Source organism: Mustela erminea, chromosome 10 (assembly GCF_009829155.1).
Source record: "Mustela erminea isolate mMusErm1 chromosome 10, mMusErm1.Pri, whole genome shotgun sequence".
Taxonomy (NCBI): Eukaryota; Metazoa; Chordata; class Mammalia; order Carnivora; family Mustelidae; genus Mustela; species Mustela erminea.
The window spans coordinates 96,129,104-96,142,603 of NC_045623.1; the positions used below are offsets into that span (position 1 = coordinate 96,129,104).

The 13,500-nt window shown below is 59.3% G+C and overlaps 1 protein-coding gene across 3 annotated transcripts in view; it reads left to right on the forward strand.

Moving 5' to 3' along the window:
* The window catches only part of CAPZB (capping actin protein of muscle Z-line subunit beta), a 125,540-nt gene extending 117,000 nt beyond the window's left edge, over nucleotides 1-8,540 (forward strand). For 2 of the 3 annotated variants that reach the window (XM_032361764.1, XM_032361762.1), the window contains exons 7-10: nucleotides 3,441-3,506; nucleotides 4,188-4,264; nucleotides 5,432-5,544; nucleotides 8,282-8,540. In XM_032361764.1, coding sequence (XP_032217655.1) covers nucleotides 3,441-3,506; nucleotides 4,188-4,264; nucleotides 5,432-5,534 — 246 coding nt within the window. In that variant the 3' untranslated portion in view covers nucleotides 5,535-5,544; nucleotides 8,282-8,540. The remainder of the gene's footprint in view (nucleotides 1-3,440; nucleotides 3,507-4,187; nucleotides 4,265-5,431; nucleotides 5,545-8,281) is intronic. The other variant, XM_032361763.1, reaches the window with a different exon arrangement.
* The last annotated feature ends 4,960 nt before the right edge of the window (nucleotides 8,541-13,500 follow it).

Below are 13,500 nucleotides of genomic sequence, written 5' to 3' on the forward strand. Positions count from 1 at the left end.
GGAAGGTTGATTCTGGAGCACAGAGACGATAGCCAAGAGGTTGAATGGCTGATGTGACTTGACCTACCCTGATGGCCCGGGCCCCTTTGCCAGCAGCCTGGGCCTCCCTTTGGGCTGTGGAATCCTCATTTAAAATGGGGCCCTCAGTGGGGACCTGGTTGGCGTAGTCAGTTAGGTGTCCGACTCGGTTCAGGCAGTGATCTCGGGGTCGTGGGATTGAGCCCCATGTCAGGCTCTGCACTCAGTGCAGGGTCTGCTTAGGATTCTCACTCCCTCTGCCTCTGCCCCTTCCACTCACGTGTGTGCACGCTTTCTCTTTTTCAAATAAATGTTTAAAAAATGAATGAAAAACAAAGTGGGCCCCTGTGAGCTCAGAGGCTCATCGCTTCCCTGAGATTGCCCAGATCCTGCCCCCCGCGCTGAGCTGGGGAAGGTGCGGGACGTCTCATCGGGGGAGCACATGATTTGTCTGGGTCCCACCCCCCAGGCTTCTCCCTGCCCAGAGGAGCAGCTCTCTGAGCTGCCCTCAATCTGGGCACAGGAACCATTTCCAAGGCGGGAGTGGGGAAAAGCACCTACTCCCAACTACTCCTACTCCTGGTGGCCAGAAATCCCTTTTAAAAGTGGGTAGATGAAGGGGCGCCTGGGTGGCTCAGTGGGTTGAGCCTCTGCCTTCGGCTCGGGGCATGGTCTCAGGGTCCTGGGATCAGGCCCCACATCGGGTTCTCTGCTCGGCGGGGAGCCTGCTTCCCCCACCCCCCACTCTGCCTGCCTCTCTGCCTATTTGTGATCTCTATCTGTCAAATAAATAAATAGAATCTTTTTTATAAATAAATAAATAAATAAATAAATAAATAAAGTGGGTAGATGGAGCACCATCCTTCCTCCCGAGCGTGCGCCAGCCTTTGTCCAGCGTGCGCACTGCGCCTGTCTCAACGGCAGGGTTTGGCTAAGGGCATGTGTTCCGGCAGGTCCCGTGGGATGGCCCAGGGTGGGGGATTTCGGAGACCTGAAGTGATGGGGAGTAGCTGTCGCTTCTGAGTTCAGGAGCTCTCACTGCTGTTTGGTAGGGACTCAGGTAGTCTCTGAGGGTCAAGACTCCCCAGGATCACTGGTCCAGGGGCGCGGAGGCAGGGCACATGGCCCATTCTTGCCCATTTCTTGAGGTCAGGGTGTTCGGACCTTTGAAGCTTTGCCCGTGGGTCTCTTCCAGCCCGGCCTCTAAACTGAGTCCGGCCCTGCAGGCGTGGCTGTGCCAGGCCGGTACTTCCTGAGGGCTGGAGCCCGCTGCTGCAGCATCGTAGTGGGACGCCACCCCCGACCGGGCCCCGGCACCAGTCCTTTCCCCAACATTGTGGCCGCACAGCACGTGGTTTACACGCTTGCGAGCCCTTCAGAACAATGAGTGTCTTCGCAGGACTCGGTTCCCATTTTTTACTTGGTGGGAGTCATGTCTGAGCCCAAGAGAGCGATTCACACTCCCCTCAGCCCGCTGAGGCAGGAAGAGCAAATGTGCTGTGACCCGGGCAGATGACCCCTTTGAGCTTCCATGTCCTTGGGTTGAGAACAGAGTTCTTCTAGAGACTGAGTAGAACAGGCGACTCTGTGCTTGGCCATGCTCCATGGTAGCCCACATTCCTGGGCTCTGACTTGGACCCTCGCTGCAGTCACCAGGATGCTGAGAAGGCTCACGGCTGTGCCTTCTCCAGGTCCCACGCAGGCAGGCTGGCTCAGGGCCAGGAAGGAAGCCTGCAGGACAGCAAAGGGACAGCAAAGAGGCCGCCCTGGGGACCTGGTATCCCAGCCATGGCCACGGGGGACTAGGTGGGAACCTGCTAGTGGTCTGATCCCCTAGAGGAGTTCTCTGCACCCAGCATCCCCATCAGAATAGGAAATTGGGGCTTCTTGTGGGACTTGTCCACGATGAGCCCATGTGGATTCCTAGATTAGCGATAGCCGATTTTAGATGTGCTGACAGATGAGTCTGAACAGTCCCATCAGAACTTGTGTGAGTCAGACCGTCGGACCCAGGGTTAAGTTCTGACTCTCGTCTTCCTCATTTCGTGGAAGCGGGATCAGCCTCCGCCCTCCTCGGGCGTTCGGCCCCTCCTGGGCGCGCGGTCCTTTTTCAGGGATGGCTGACGGCTCCGTGGAATTGGACGTGTCCAGCCCTGCGGACCTCATTAGTGAGAGTGACTTGGGTCTCTCCTGTCATCTGCTCGCCCATTTGGGGCCTCATCTTACTCTTAACTGGGTCTTTTCTACCATTTTTGGCCTGATGATCATTCTCCCTAATGGAGAAGAGAAGTCAAGACAGGTGAGCCGCAGCAGCAAAGCCTTGAGGCTCTGAGCCTCGGCCACACTCCCCGAGCAGCCGCCAGGGTCTCCAGCCTCTGAAGCCCGTTCACTGGCCCAGCTCGGCCATGCACTCTCCACGTGTCCGAAGCCCTTCCGAGCTCTGGCCATCCCGACACCACTGTTCCTAGCTCTTTGTCCTGTCTCGAGATGACCTATTTCAGCGTCAGTGTTTTATTTCAACGACAGTTCCGTTCTGTAACTGAGCATTCATGTGCTCACCGCTCTCCTGGGCGCCCCTCGAGGTGTCGACAGGGGAACCTGTCCCTAAGGGAGCGACCTGTCCCGTGAGGGAAATAAGGCTGATGCAGAGGGAGAGGTGGGGGGTCCCGCACCTCCTGCATAAGGACACAGTTCAGGGATCCTGTCCCTCTCCCCCCGCCCCACCTGCTGCCTCCTATTAGTACTTTCAGTAAAACTTTACCAGAACTTTAATAGTTACGATTATTGGGTCAGACCAAACCCTGCCCGAGACTCGGCTTGCTGGGTCCCACTCGGTCCCAGTCTAGGCATCTGGGTTCAGATTCTTCTCTTCCAGCCGCTCCCGGGCCCACAGCCAGCCCGGCAGACTGTGCAGTAAGAAGACTCTGGCCTCGGTTCGGCCCTCACTGCCTGCGGCACCTCCTAGCTGAGCCTCAGTCCCCCCAACCCGCCCCCCCACTCTCTCCGGCTGCTGGACCCTCCCTTTGAAGCCGCCATCGCAGGGCAGTGGAGGCGTGGTGAAAGCTCCCCTGCATCCCTAGCCAGTCCCCTGCCAGCATGGTCCCTTGTGCCCTCCGTGCAGCGGCCCTGGGACTGGGAGGGTCATCATGCTCCCAGCAGGGCAGCAGCAGAAGACCCTCTGCCAGGGTGGGACCTCTGGGTCTCTGCCGGCTGAGCTGTTTAGGCCCTAAAGCGGCAGTCCCGCGTGCTTGGGGCCCAGCTGGAAAGGTGGCCTTGTACCTCCCCCAGCCAGCACTACGGCTGGCAGCAGGAGCAGCTGGCTCTTGGTACACCCCCAGAGCGCATGGTGCTGGAGGCAGAGGCTGCCCTTTGCAGGGAGTGCCCGGCCCTCTGACGTGGAGGAATGCTCTTCTCTTTGGCAGATGGAGAAAGATGAGACCGTGAGCGACTGCTCCCCGCACATAGCCAATATCGGACGCCTGGTAGAGGTGAGTGGGCCTCGGGGCTTGGGTCACTCCTGCAGTGTGGGCCGTGCTGCCGCCGAGGCCTGGGTGCGGCCTGCTGGCCTTCTGCCTGACTGCTTCCAGCCCTGTGGCAGCCCACAGCGCCTGTCACCTTTGTCGTGCTTCTCGGGTTTTGCTGTTGCCCTGGGCTCATGCTCTGAGCCTTCTGATGGGCACGCAAACAGGGCTCTGCTCGTTAGCCACCCCCTCTCCTGCCCGCGCAAGGAACCCCCTCCTGCTTCTGGAAGTCTGCACTCCAAGGCCATGGGCTCAGATTGCAGTGGCCTTTGCCTTACCTTGGCCACGCTCTGTGGAAGAAGGGGTGGTGTGCTTGGGCCACACAGAAATGTGCCCGAAATTGGTTGGGGAGGGGACTTGGGGCATGGTGATGTGGTTTAGACCGGCTCCCATCGCGGTCAGCATTGGCCTCCAGCCCCTGAGTATTGGCTTCCTGGTGCCTGAAGCCTAGGAAGCACTCAGCATGCAAATTGGTGGGGGCGGTCCTCGGCCTCTGGGGGGCTGGCTCACCTGGCTTTGGCGTGGTCCTGTGCCTCCCCCCTGTGGTCGCAGTGGGGACTGCAAGGGTGGGCGGTGGGGGTGGGGGGGGTAGGGTAATGGGCCTCAGCCTGCTGTTTGCCATCCTGTCTGACTGGCATCCCTTCCCAGGATATGGAAAATAAAATCAGAAGTACGCTGAATGAGATTTACTTTGGAAAAACAAAGGACATCGTCAATGGGCTGAGGTAACGTACCCCAAAGCATAAGCTTCGGAACCAAAAAAGGTGGATTAGAGTTCCAGGTGTTCAATGTGGTAGTCACGTGGCACTGGGCCTCAGGTTCCTCATTGGCGCCCCTGGCACCTCATTGGTGCCCCCACCCCGTGGGGTCGTTAATGCAGATTCGGAAAGGTCAGACACCTCGTACGTAGACGCTGGTTCCTACCCTGCTGTTTCTGTTTTCTGGGGACTCTCACTTGGACAGCCACTGGTGCCCTCGTGCCTGGAGTCACCCCTCAGTCCCCTGCCGGGCCAGTCCCATCTGCGGCATCTGCCTGGACCTCCCCACGCGTGAGGGATTGCAGCCCCCTGAGCAGCCTGGTCCCCAGCTGCCCCTCCCCACCCATCCTGTGCCCTCGGTTCTGTAGCGTTGGCCCAAGTGAAGGCTGAGAAGGGCTTTCTGGGTCTTCAGAGTCCACGGGGTGGACAGAGCAGAAGGCCAGAGCCCCTTCCGGCGAGGGGCGGGGGGAGACAGGTTTGGTGGCGGTGGGATGAGCGCCGTTCGCCCGAGTGGAAAAGCGAAGAGCTCAGACAGGTCTCCTCTCCAGGACGCTCATGCAGTCAGAGAGGCAGGCCTGCCGCAGGGGTCAGATGGGATAGCGTCTGCCCCACCACGGTGTGAGGCCAAGGTCTGGTGCGCTGCCCTCAGCATCCAGCACCCCCCCCCGCCCCGGCCCGAGCCTGTTTCCCTGTGTCAGTCTCTCCTTTTGGGCCAAAAGCGGAGGTAGGGAGCCGTTCAGGGGGCTGCCTTGATTTGCAAATTCCCCCAGGAGACAAATTTCTAGTCTCCTTCTCATTAGAGTTTAAAATAGCGAGGAGCCCCCTCTGCATTGGCATCTTTCCAGTTTCCCACCTGCCAGCGGGGACATGCGGTCTGGCCCCTGGTAGGTTTCCCTCCCCCGCTCTTGCGGCATCGCTGTCCTGTGGTCACGTGGGGGCCAGCGCGCCATCCTCCAGGAGCCCACTCCCCGCAGTGGGGGGTGGGCATGAGTACCTTCAGCATCGGGCTCTGCGGCTCCCCTCCGTGCGCAGGGGGCTGTGACGACACCGCTCTGGCCCCGCGTCTCCAGCAGCCACCTGCTCCTCGGTGTGTCCCGCCACCCCACCGCACTCACCTCTGACCACTCTCTGTAGATCTGTTGACGTAATCCCCGACCACCCCAAGTTTCAGCAGCTGCAGAGGGAGCTTTCCCAAGTGCTGACCCAGCGCCAGATCCACATCCAGCCTGATAACTAAGCCGTCACAGGTACCCTGCCTGAGAGGCGTGAGCACCTGCCCCACTAAACAGGACTCACTAGCCCGCCGCCGCCCCCGGACCAGCTGTGGCCACGCGGTCCCTTAAACCACCACTAACACCCTGTGTGTTGGCTCCCGGCCGTGGGCAGCCACGTTAATGTGCCGATGCGGCCCCATGTAACACAGACCCGCGCCACGTGTGTGCTGTGTGTGTCTTGCACTCTAGGCAGGGCTGGGTTTGGGGCAGAGAGGGGGTTTGGGCTCTGGCTCTGGAAGAAGCCCAGTCTGGGGATTAACCCTGCTTCTCCAGCAGAAGCTACTTGTCTACACCACTTGGGTTGGCCACAGAGCAGGGCTGTGTGCCCAGCCTTCTGCGAGGCCACTGCCCCAGGACAGTCTCCCCGAGCCCACAGTCTGTGCGCCCAGGGTCTCGGGCTTCCCCACCCAGCGTCCCAGAGGCCATAGAAGCCTTCTTGGTGGGAAGTGGAATGTGGGCGGCCACGACTTTTGAAAGGGGCGTATGGCCCTGAGCCTGAGGAGAGAGCACAGAGCAGAGGTTGAAACCCCCCGGCTGGGCTTGCTGCACCCCTCCACCCTCCACCCCACCCCCAGAGCGGCTGCTGCTGGAGCTTGGACCCGCGTAACCTGTGCCTAACACGCTGCGGCCGTCCTCATAAACGCCTCACACTGACGAAAGGGAAATAGTCTTGCTTGTTGAGGACAGCCGAGAACCACAACTTAAGCTTGGACAGATACAGGTGTCTGAAAGCCATCGGAGTCCCAGGAGGGGCTTGGAAAGCCTGTAGGGCAGGGCTGCAGAGCGCAGGGCTAGGGGATTTCTGCCCAGGGACTGGCCCCTGGGGGCCTGAGCCAGAAGAGGCTCAGCAGGATTTCCAGTGGGTCAGGGGGTGGGGTAGCACCATTTATGGAACCGGGCGGCAAGGCTACTCTGCATTCGTGGGACTTCCGCATGTCCGTCTGGCCTCACACCGGGACCATGACATTCCTGTCACAGCAAGAGAAAACCTCCCTTTTGAGGCACGCCACGGTAGTGCAGTTTTCTTCCCAGCCCTGCCGCGTTGGCGGGGAGGTGCTTCTAAAGTCTTCTAGATCCCTGCCCTTGGTCAGTCCCGTGGCCACCACTGGAGGCTTTCTGGCATAAACCTGCCCCTGCAGTAGTGGGCAGCTGGCACTCCAGGGGTCCGGGACGTGTACTTCCCACACTGGTTTGATGTGGCTTAGCAGTGACCTTTCCAAGCTCTGTCCCCTAAATGAGTTCTCGGTCCTTACACCTCCAAGCCATTCTAAGCCCGGTCTCCCGTCTCTTACCTGATTCTCACTCTGGTTCTAACTCTGGAACTTTCTCCCTGGTGGGGGTTGAGGGCTGGGCACAGCTCTGCTTGGCTTCTCCCTCCAGAAGAGGCAGCACCTGCGCCAGCCAGGATGCTGAGCGAGTTGCCACGGCCTCCCGCGGGGGGCTTTTCCTGAAGCACGAAGTGGACTGCCAGGGCTGGTGCCGACCCTTCCTTTGCCACCGTAGAGCCAGGGGCCACCAGGACAGGTGTTCAGAAATGTTAAAAAATGACAGCACTCGTGAGAGTTTCTAGCGGCGCGGGGATGGTCTTGCCTATGCCCCCTGGGAGCGTGGGGAGGCCACTTCCGGTGCGTGTCCGGGAGGGAGTAGCCAGGACTGAGCTGGGGATGATCCTCTCCTCGGCACTACTTGACCCATTCGGGGACGTTGAGGATTGTTTTTTGGCCCCTCCTTCCCACCCCTCCTCATGGCCAGCGCACACGGAGCCTGGGATTCCTGAGGGGCCTGATGTCCGCACTTTTCCCGCCAGACCCCTCTTGTCTGCTGCTGCGGAACTGTTGGAAAGTTCATGAGTAGTCGAGTCAGTGCTTGGTTTGTCGACATGAAGGGTCATTTGGACAGAGTGACCATTCAGGGCGTCATCAGGGGGCGTTTCCCGAAGCCTTCGTGTCCTCATCTGTGAACTGGGGACACCAGGAAGACCCCCCCACCCAGGACGCCGTAAGAGGAAAAGGAGGCTGTGTGGGAAGCGCTGCGCGGACTGTCCGGCCCCGCGGAGCTGGGCGGCTGCTCGCTTTGCGGAAGAGTGTGAGCAGCCACGTCGAGTGCACGCACGTCAGCCTGTCCCCACGAATCCTGGATTTGGTGGCGGTGACCCAGGGCCCCTTAGCTCAGTCCCATACTGCCTCTGGAAATCCAGGCCAGGGGAGTTTCTTGGCCGAGTTCAAGTTGATGGTGCCTGCCCTACAGGAGCCCCCCTGGACGTGAACCCAGTCTGCTCAGCTGTCCAGAAGGTCTCAAATGTTCAGTGGGTGAACCTCTGCCCCCCTGCACGTGGGGGTGGTGAGCAGAGGGCTGCCTCTACCAGGCAGGGATGTGATGAGGGGGAAGCCCAGGAGCCACCTTCTGCTTCAGGCTGACTTTGGGACCTGCACCCAGAGAAGTGAATAGGGTGCTGGTGGCTCCAGTGGGCGCCCCCCGCCCCAGCCTGTTGCAGAGGTGAGCAGCCGTCCAGGTGGGCTGTGCACCTCCCCTGCGGGGCCTGGTGAGGGGCCGGTGGGGGGTGGTGCGTGTCTGGGGCACTGTGGCCCTCAGCCCCTCTCCGGCACCACCCACCGTGGGGCCCAGCCCGGCCCCAGCACTGCAGCGCCCTGGCCGTCGCTGCCGCCCCTGCCCAGTACACGACCTGATGGACTCCTTTCCTCCCTGGCAGGTCTGTGCAGACTTTCGCAGACAAATCAAAGCAAGAAGCTCTTAAGAACGACCTGGTGGAGGCCTTGAAGAGAAAGCAGCAGTGTTAGAGCTCGGCTCCGGGCTACCAGGACGCGCCACACGCTCGTTAGTTTCCTTTCTTAGAGAACTCGTCTTCTGCTCCCTTCCTCGCCCCGCGCCTCCCCACCAGGTCATGTAACACCGGCTTCACCGACCGCACGGCGCCGTCTCCCCCCGAGAATAAAGCCCAGTCAACACCCTCCGTCTCTGAGGCCTCCTTCCCACCACGTTTTGCTGTCAGAACTCTCCGTGTTTCTGCAGAGACCGTGTGTTTTTGTTCGCCCCAGCCCCCCCACCTGCCCCCCACCCATTTATAGGCATAAAATACTGTCCACCTCCCCTTCCTTCCCACCTTTTTGTTACATTGGTGTAAAAAATGTAAAACAAAAAAATTTTATGAACTAACTGTGGTGTGTGAAAGAGAGAAGAAAAACTGGAAATCTGATTCCACGTGTGTTTGGGAGTAGCTTGGGGTTGGGGCTGGGGGACAGGGGACAGCTCCGGGAGAAAGGGGGTGGCCCTCCGCTTTGTCCTGCACGGACTTGAACCCTGTCCCACGGAGACCACGTGGTGGGGGTGCGGGGGTGGGGCCTGCTGACTGTCCGCTCTTCTGGCCAGGTGCTTTCTTTCAATTTTTACGGAATGCAAAAGGAGTTTTTTGTTTTATTTTGTTTTTTTGTAAAGCTTAAAAAAAATCTACATCTTATACTTGAGCTTCCATACTTAAAAAAAAAAAGAAAGAAAAAAAAAACAAAAAAATAAACAAACAGAAACTGGGACGCAGTTAGCACTGGCCTCGTGTTCTTTCTCACCCGCCTCCCTTTGCAAGCATCCGTGGCCCCAGGCGGGAGCCGGGCAGATGCAGGTGGGACCCACACCACGGCGGCGGGACCTGCGCTGTGAGCGGGGACAAGAAGGCCCCTTCCGGAACCCGGGGCTGCCGCTCAGCTCCCCAAGTCCTGCTCCAGCGCCACGTGCCCCGGAAGACCTGGGCATCCCCACGTCATTCTGTCACTCTGGGTGTGGACTCCCCAGACCCCTCATTTCTGCAAACACCCTGGGCGTGTGGGACGCCTGCATGCCCCAACCCGTCCTTGCAGCCAGCAGGGACTGTCCCTGCTCTCCGCGCTGACAGCAGGCGGCCGTGCAGCCGGTCCGGAGGGCTCACACCCTGGCTCTGGGGTGAAGCCTGCACCCAGTTGGCACCCCTGGACGGGTGGTGGCCTCAAGAGCATGAGGCCTCAGGGGACAAGCTGGGCTGTCCAAGGCCCTTCCACCCCTCCCCACAGTGTCCACAAGTCAGCCCCTTGGAGCCCTCGCAGAGGGCCTTCTGGGACCCTGTTCCAAGATTCGCTGTGTCCAAACTGTCATTCATTCGCATCCTGGACTAAGGAGACACTGTGTGGCACCTCCACCGCTGCGGGGAGCGGGCACCGTGCGCTGGGCCTCTGGTGCTACCTGCTGCGATGTGACCCCTGCCCAAACCAGGGAGCTCTCGCCGGACAGACTCTGAGCTTCATTCCCACAGGGAGGGTTTCCTGCTCGCAGGATCCCTGGCGCAGACTTGGCCTCTGTCTTTCCAGATGCCACGGGCTCCCTTTCCCTCTCCGCAGGGAGCCCCATGCACCCTCTGCGGCAGGCGTTCTCGCTCAACAGGTGGGCTTCTGCTCCTGGCCACCAGCGAACCCTAAGGAGAAAGGGCTCCTGGGGGCTGGCATGGGCGCTGACCCCCCCCAACCACATGCCCAAGGGGCTGACACGTCTACCCCCACTTCACAGGAAGCGGGGTAGGGGGGCGGGATGTGCACTCCACCCCCGCTGGCCCCACTATCCCTGACTGGCCCCTCCTGCCTGTTTTAGAATTCCAAGAGAAGACCAGCTTTTCCTCCTGTTCTCTTGGTGATGAAGCATCTACAGCAAAAGCTGCAAAACTTTTTAAAGATTTGATTTCAGGGCGCCTGGGTGGCTCAGTGGGTTAAAGCCTCTGCCTTCGGCTCAGGTCATGATCTCAGGGTCCTGGGATCGAGTCCCACATGGGGCTTTCTGCTCAGCAGGGAGCCTGCTTCCCTCTCTGCCTGCCTCTCTGTCTACTGTGATCTCTGTCAAATAAACAAAATCTTTTAAAAAAAAAAAAAAAGATTTGATTTCATTTGAGAGAGAGAATGTGAGCCGGGGAGAGGGAGGAGCAGAGGGTGGGCGGGGCAAGCAGACTCCACGCTAAGCCAGGAGCCCGGCGCAGGGGGCTCGATCACATGACCCCAAGATCATGACCGGAGCTGAAACCCAGAGCTGGCTGCTTCACCAGCTGAGCACCCCCAGGCGCCCAAGGCTTCAAATTTTTTTTTTTTTTTAAGATTTTATTTATTTATTTGACAGACAAAGATCACAAGTAGGCAGAGAGAGAGAGGAGGAAGCAGGCTTCCCGCTGAGCAGAGAGCCTGATGCGGGGCTCGATGCCAGAACTCTGAGATCATGACCTGAGCCGAAGGCAGAGGCTTTAACCCACTGAGCCACCCAGGTGCCCCTTTTTTTTTTTTTAAAGATTTTATTTGGCTTCCAATTTTTTAAAAATAAAGTATGTCTCATTCCAAACAGTAAGTTAAATAAATGTTAAAATTTACCTATCACAGGGGCGCCTGGGTGGCTCAGTGGGTTAAAGCATCTGCCTTCGGCTCAGGTCATGATCCCAGGGTCTTGGGATGGAGTCCTGCATCGGGCTCCCTGCCCAGTGGGGAGTGTGCTTCTCCCTCTCCTGCTCCCCCTACTCTGTCAAATAAATAATTTTTTTTAATCACTTCATAGACTCTCCTACCACTGTTCTCTACTTTTTATGCAACTTTTTCTTTTAAGATTTCATTTATTAGAGAGAGTGCAACAGAGATAGAGTGGGGAGGCAGAGGAGAAGCAGGCTCCCCTCTGAGCAGGGAGCCCAACATAAGGGTCTCAAGGCTCCATCCCACGACCCTGGGATCATGACCTGAGCCAAAGGCAGACGCTTCACTGACAGCCACCCAGGTCCCCCAACCCCAAGATGGAGTCACAAGCTCCACGACCGAGCCAGCGGCCCACTTTGTGCAACTTTTCAAAGTAAATGCTCCGTTAGTGCTTCCTAGAAGGAAGAGCCTGTCGCATACAACGGATCTTCGACCCGCCCAGGGAATGAAACCATTGACAGTTCCTCATGCATATTGGGCGTCTGGGTCATCTGCAATGACTACAAGTGAGCAGAAATGTTGCAAGATGTAATATATCTATACCCATAACTTCCCATGCAAATTTAGTCATCGCTGACTTGATCCTTTCTCAAATAGTGGTCTTGAGACAGAGCTCCTACAGCACGCTCTCGCCCCACGTCGAGGGCACACACTCAGGAGTTCCGCGATCGTGGGTTCCATGCCTGGTACCTTCACCAGATGGAGGCTCCCTGACGGACGTTGTTTCGGGCATTCACTCAGACATTTACTGAGCACCTACTGTGGGCTGGGTGAGCAGGACAGACGTCTGCCCACACTGTTGGGTGTGGGGAAGTACTGATAAAAAACTGGTCTTCCCAGAGCACTTCCGTGTGCTGCGCAGAGATCCCCTTGGGTGGCTGTGTCCTCGGGCTGTCACGGGGCTGGGGGACTGAGCAGTAGTACTCAGGTGTGTGGAGTTAACCCACAGCAGAGGGCAATCCCCTCCCCCCCACCGTGGGGCTAACCCTCCTCTGGATCCGGTCAGCGAGCTCAAGGGAGGCAGGTGGGCCAGGTGGTCACAGAAGTCAGCACCTGGCTGTCTACCTAGCGGCCTCTGCGGTCCCTCCATTCAGCAGTGAAAGGGAGCCCCGGGAGACTTCCCTTCTCCCCCCGTGAAAGCCAAGTCCAACAGCAGAAGAGGTGAACAGGGCAGTGAGCTGCAGGTTGCTCCCCTTTCTCAGCTTTGGGACTCAAGGCCATGTCCAAATTGTGGCTTAAAAAAGCCTATTAAGTTTCACTGAAGAACCCTGGGCTGGAAGGGCCTGGGGCCACATGCTGAGCATGGCACGCTGGGCCCTTCTGCTTCCTAGGAGACTGCTACCTGCCTGCCAGCTCTTCCTGTCCCCGCCAGGATTCGGGGGGACACGGGGACCAGGCGCTGTGAGAGGCCTTTGCACACACGGCATCTCATTCAAGGGAGAGTCAAGAGCCAAGCGAGGGCTCTTTTGGGGTGACTGGTCCAGCCTCCTGCTCCCCCTGAGTGTCCAGAGAGAGACTCCCTCCCAGACAAGGACAACCGACAAGTGACAAGGGTGGTGCCCCTCCTGGCTGAGTCTGGCCTGAAACCCGGAAGCAGAACGCCGCCAAGCCTGCGCGTTAGGTGGGAGCGCTCACCCCTCCCGGCCACCCCCTACCTGCAGCGAGCTAAGAGGTGTGCACCCCGGGGGGAGAAGGGAAGTCTCCCGGGGCTCCCCACCCAGGCCTGCCCACCTGGCCCCGTCCGTGTGGGGGAGCTGCCGGAGGAAGCTGGGGGGGTCCGGGCACCAGCGACACTCATGTCGCCATCCTGTACCCGCCCCTTGCCTGGTGGTGATGGTGGCGGCGGCAGGCGCTGGAGCCTAAACACTCCACCACCAGCACTCCCTCCTCTGTCGGACAGGGTACTGCCTGGGCCACAGCCATCAGACCCGGGCCTCCTTTGGGAGGAAGAACCGTGGCTCAGCGCCGACTGGGCATGGCAGAAAAGCAAGAGCTATGGCTCACAGACCGGGGCTTCCCGGGAGGAAGTGAGGAGGCCACCTGCACGAGGCAAGGTCCTCCAGGCAGGGCTGTGGCCCGTCCTCTCTCTCAGGCGGCTCTGACTGAGGCCCGCACTTGGGGTGCTCACCGCTATGGTGAGGGAGTCCCCGGTAACACACCAAGCAAGGTCCTGGCCCCAGGGGGAGCCAGAAGCTGGCTGGCGAGGGTGCCCCAAGAAGGCCCAAGCGAGAGCCAGCTGGCGCCTGGGGGCAGCTTCGCCTGGGAGGGCCTGGGGGCTCCAGGAAGGAGGAAGGGAGCCTAAGCCCCCAAAGTTGGGCTGCCCAGAAGGAGAGGCTGTGTAGCCCACAGCCCTGCCCTCTGGACCCCTAGCCAGGGAGGGGACTCCGAGAGCCCTAGTCCCGGGCAGGTGTGGGATGAGGGACAGAATGGGGTTCGAAAAGCTGCT